Here is a 5463-nt window from a genome sequence, read left to right as displayed (position 1 = left end):
CTGGTCTCTGATGGTCCTGGTCTCTGATGGTTCTGGTCTCTGATGGTTCTGGTCTCTGATGGTTCTGGTCTCTGACGGGTCGGTACCTTGTTGATGAGCGTCATGGTGAAGACCAGCAGCTCTGTGTCGGCGCCGTTCTTCTCGTCCAGGACGTCCATCAGGTTCGTCCAGGACTTAACACCTACAGCAGACAGTGGTAACCGTAGCAACAGCCCAGCACAGACAGTGGTAACCATAGCAACAGCCCAGCACAGACAGTGGTAACCATAGCAACAGCCCAGCACAGACAGTGGTAACCATAGCAACAGCCTGCCTGTGCCTCATCCACCTGTTAGGTTGGAGCCCTGTCTGTGTGTGTGTGTGTGTGTGTGTGTGTGTGTGCGTTGGTTTGTAATGCCTTATGGGGACCATTTTCCTGACGCTACGTTGTGGGGACCCACTGCCCCTTGTGGGACCAACGCCTGGGCACCACAAGGGGAAACGCTGTTTTGGGGTCAGGGGTCAGATTAAGGACTAAGATGTGAATTGAGTTTTGGGTTAGGATAATGGCTACTGTAGAAATGAATGGAAGTCAATGGAAAGTCCCCACAAAGATAGCCACACAAGCATGTGTGTGTGTACTTGTATTTGCTGCTATAGGGGACAACTTTCTCCAGTTTCACACACAAATTCAGGTCCTTGTGGAAAGTGAGGACACACTTTGTTGCAACTGGTACTGCACTGAACTAGTTAGAATTGGAGGTAAGATGTGAATTAAGCGCTAGTTAGTCAAGTTAAATAAGAATTAAGTTATAAATAAACTAGTACTGGTTGGGGAAACTTGAGCTACACCTGATGCAGGAAAAGTCAATGAAAACAAAGTCCCACGTTAGCACAGAAGTACAACAATGTATAAGTGTCTCTGCCTATGTCTCTGTGTGTGTCTGTCTCCGTCTCTCTCTGTGTGTCTGTCTCCGTCTCTCTCTGTCTCCGTCTCTCTCTGTAAGTCTGTCTCTGTCTCTCTCTGTGTCTCTGTCTCTCTGTGCCTTTACCTCTCTTTGCGTCCACCGTTGTCACGGCGCTGATCAGCAGGGGACTGTTGGACTCGGCGTACTCCACAAACACGATGAGGAGCTTCAGAGCCGTTTTCACCAGCAGGCGAGACTGGAGACAGGAGCAGAGTCACTGTCTGACCAGCAGGGGGCGCCACCATCACGGATCAGGTGTCTCAGGTTGATTGCGGGTTCTGACTCACCACACTTCCTGTCAGCGTGTAGAGCCACTGCAGCGTCTCTGGGTGGTGGATCACGCCGTTCATCCCGTCCACAAACAGCATGATCTGGCTGAGAGCTGGAAGGCGGGGGGACAGACGGAGGGACAGACAGGAAGACAGATGAGGCTCCACAGTCCCAGCCTCTAGGCTATAATCTGAGGCTGCGCTCTGCGGCTTCTCTGGACGTGTGAAGAGCAAAGTTTCCGTCTTGTGGGACGAGGACGCCTGTCTGACTGAGACTAAGACGGCGATCCGTTTGGATCAGAACCAAACACAACAGCAGAGACGTACGGAAGAGTTTCCATCTCTGAAACACACGTTGATAAATTAATAAACTAATGCGGTTCTTTGGTTTCTGTAGTTCAGAGTGACGCCATCACGCCCAGGGCAGCCATCTTGTTTTACAGCTTCTGACTTTGATGTTTTTATTCTTTAAATCACAAGAATAAAGCAGAAATGTCAGGAGAATGAATTAGTGATTTAATGAGAACATGAAACAGTTGCATTAAAATGAGGAATGCTGAGCATCTTGTGCAGTTACTTTTGTCTCAGTTCTACAGATAAGAACATTCTTCATCTTTTGACTCATCAGCATCAGGTCATCATCATCATCAGCAGCTTCTAACCAAAGGCATCCGTTCTGAAGAAAGAACCGCACTGAGCTGCTGGCGTCACTACAAGCTTTTTTTCATCATTTTTAAGTGTTTGTCTTGTAATTAAAGAAAACGTCTCAGTCTGGACACAATACTTCATCACACAACTCATAGGATGGGATGTTTTAGAACGTATTTTTGAAAAGAATTAAAATCAATGTGACCCAGGGCCGTGCAGAGGCCACTAAGGGGCAGGGGCTCAAATAAAGGCCATCTAACATCATTATAGGACAGAATATTAACAAACAGCTTTCAGAGTTTAATAAACAACGATAAATTACTAAAATGTGAGATAAACAATCAAAGCTAATGAACATCTCCATGTAGAGCATAACTCTATGCATATGTAAGATATTTTATTAGTCATTTCTTTCTGCAGGTCTATTTTGTTATAAGAAAGTTTTGCAATATTCAAACCAGCAATTTATCAAGATATGTAACTCAGAGCTGGACCAGCAGACATATTTAGTCTTTACATAATTACACTATTAAAGTATAAACTAGGGCTCAATGCAGCCTTTCAGTGACTGTAATCTATAACAGATCTGCCTGTTTGCTGAGTGGAGATGAAGACGGTCAGGACAGCAGAGCTGCAGCAAACTTTAACTGGACTGCAGGAAAAAGACACATATTGAATAGTTAATGTCACCATGAGAAAAGCTGCTGAGTTTAGCTTAATTAACTTTTTAAACATTTAAATCACAGTCGTCTCATGAAGTGAATTTTTTTTGCAAAACAAACTTATTTGCGTTTGTCATGAATATTTTCTTAATATTCAAAGTTTTTGTTGAAGTCAAAGTTTTGCTTGTGATTCTCACATGAGTCGTTTGCAGAGACTAAAATCGCAGTAAAAGATTTATGATGTGTGAAAATAAAAGTTTATGTTTGGCAAATAACTTTTTAACTTCACAAGACAGTCCAAGGCTGTATGAGGCCTGGAGCAGAATATGACTTAGGGGCCCCTTTTGTTGCTAAAACATCAGCACCTCTAACAGCTTCTGTGTTAGATTTAGTGAAATCTAGGTCAGGGGGAATAATTTAACTGGCAAACCTAAAAAGCAATAAATTATAACTGCAGTTTACTAATTTGTATTTGTGAACAAACGGAGCTGAAACTCAAAGATTAAACTCACAGCATCAGATGGTTGCTATTGTAACAAAACAATCTGACCATGAATATTATTCTTTGAACTTTTACAAAGTAAACTTGGCAGCTCCATAAAATCCAACATATAAATGTTAAATAATTTAAAGTCTTTTAATTTATATATGCTGAAACCATTATGTCAAATTTAGCAGAAATTATCATCTCAATAAACAAATGCTACATTTATATGTCTGTGTGAAAATATTAGCATTTATGGGGCCCCTGAAGCCCTGGGGGGCCTGATGGAGCCTCTGACTTAATTTGGATTTAAGAAAAGTGGAAATAATTTATATTTATATTAATTGTATTTTTTGACTAGTTGTTTTAAGACTAGTTGTGGGTTTATATAGCAGTTCACTGACGATGTTTTCCATAATTACCCAGTAATATATTTTTACTTTGATTGTCTACTTAACATCTTTTAATACAAAAACATGGTGGACCGTCTCGGCGCCCTGACCACCGGGCTTAGCAAGTTTTCTGGGGGAAACGCTGATTCACCAAAAACTGTTCTGTAATCCAGTTAGCCGCCTTATCTCACTGCGCAAGGAAATAATAATACCAAAAAAAAAAAAGTGACCAAAAGGGCCCTTGGGGGCAAGGAGCAAAAGGGGCAGGTGCTCAAGCCCCCCTAGACCCCCCCTCTGCACGTGCCTGATTAAACCTGTAAATCGGATTTGGCATGAAAAAAGATTGTATTTTTAGCCAGGAGTCGGAGCCACGTGTCGGGGGCGGAGCCACGTGTCGGGGGGCGGAGCCACGTATCGGGGGCGGAGCCACGTGTCGGGGGCGGAGCCACGTATTGGGGGCGGAGTCACGTGTCGGAGCCTTACCTCTCAGGATGTAGTTCTGGTAGTTGTGGTCGGCTTCGGCTCCAACCTTGATGAAACACGCCAAGCCTTCAGACGCTACGAACTCTGGGACCAGATCCTTATCGTCCTGGAGACACAGACCATCTTCATCATCATCATCATCATCATCATCATGTCGAGAAGGTTTTCCCTGAGTTCATTCTGGAAAGCAGCAGTTCCAGGATGACCTCTGACCTCCACCAGACTAGCCGTTGCGCCGCTCTGCAGCCGCTGAGCTCCTCGTCCAGCAGGTGGAGCTGTTCAGGTAAAGAGCAGCAGCAGAAAAACGCTCCAGCTGAAGCTGAGCAGCTCCCGGCTGAGTGCGCCACCTACCTGCTGCAGGAAGAGCTGCAGCAGTGGACCAACAGTGCTGCATGCTGGGAGATGAAGTACGGACTGCAGGAAGTTGGCTCAGGTGAGTCTGCAGGTAGTTACCTGGAAGAGCTGCTTGAGGGAGAACAGACAGCGCCTCAGCTCCGGGCCTTTGGAGTTGTACAACCTCTCTGGAACCCAAGAAGAGACAGGAAGTGATGTCACAGCCAGGTGGTCGGTTGAGATCACGTTCAGTGACCTTTATGGACCGCCTCCAACCTCAGCAACCAATCAGGACGCAGGAGCAGCTCTGGAGCTCCGCCCACTGCTGCAAACAACCTGGTGTTCATGCCTATTATTTTGTGTTGTTTTAACAAAAAGAGAATTTTTCTGATGAATTATTTGGTAAATTTACATTACATAAAAAAGGCTGAAGCCAAGGCTTATGTGTGGAAGTGTGTTTATGTGCATTTTATTTTAATAAATTTATTGTTTATTGACTGTTTTGCTGCTGGATCTGCAAGTTTCCCTCTTCAGGATAAATAATCTAAAATATGTGATTTGATATTTGAGGAGGACAAACAGCTGGCAGCTCCTTCCAACCGTTTCAGTTTATTTACGTCCTGCTGGATGAAAATATTGGTTTTAATGTCAGAACGAGTCCATGAGTCGGTCCGGTTCCGGGTCGGACAGCTGCTGAGACGCACAGGTTCGGTCTGATCCGGTCCGTGTCAGAACTAGCAGAGGTTCTGCTGCCGTCCCGGTTCGGTGGTTCTGCTTGTTGTGAAACAGAAGTTGGTTTAGATCTCGTCCAGACGCGGCGCCTCCTGAGCAGGAGCCGACAGGATGAAGACGAGGATGATGAAACTGCAGCGGCAGGCGCCGACATGCAGGAGAGGTTCTGATGAGGAGCCGGGTCCAAACGCTGCCGAGCAGCAGGAGGGGCTTCCCAGATTTATCAGATGTTCTGCGTCTCTTTCTGGCTCGGAACCAGAGGCCACATGAGTCTGGATCTGTTTGGGTCCGAACCAGCAAACCGGGCCATCAGCTTCCTTCCTCTCTCTAAACAAAGACGCCGCCGGACCCAGAATGCAGCTGCACAATCGGGCGAGCAAACGAGCCAACCTGGCTCAGCATCACTTCCTACACGCTAACATCACTTCCTGCACGCTGACATCACTTCCTGCACACTGACATCACTTCATGTATGCTGACATCACTTCCTACACGCTGACATCACTTCCTGCA

At 45.6% G+C, this 5463-nt stretch overlaps 1 protein-coding gene across 1 annotated transcript in view; it reads right to left on the bottom strand.

Annotated features, from left to right (window-relative positions):
• Window positions 1-5463, bottom strand: part of fhod1 (formin homology 2 domain containing 1) — a 54372-nt gene that overhangs the window by 39958 nt on the left and 8951 nt on the right. Inside the window, exons 4-8 of the mRNA XM_008402116.2 lie at window positions 4339-4406; window positions 3886-3991; window positions 1235-1329; window positions 1032-1143; window positions 87-181 (exon numbers count right to left, since the gene is read on the bottom strand). Of these exons, the coding sequence (XP_008400338.1) occupies window positions 87-181; window positions 1032-1143; window positions 1235-1329; window positions 3886-3991; window positions 4339-4406 (476 nt within the window). The remainder of the gene's footprint in view (window positions 1-86; window positions 182-1031; window positions 1144-1234; window positions 1330-3885; window positions 3992-4338; window positions 4407-5463) is intronic.

Source organism: Poecilia reticulata, unplaced genomic scaffold (assembly GCF_000633615.1).
Source record: "Poecilia reticulata strain Guanapo unplaced genomic scaffold, Guppy_female_1.0+MT scaffold_181, whole genome shotgun sequence".
Lineage (NCBI taxonomy): Eukaryota > Metazoa > Chordata > Actinopteri > Cyprinodontiformes > Poeciliidae > Poecilia > Poecilia reticulata.
This window is presented reverse-complemented; position numbering and strand designations above follow the sequence as displayed.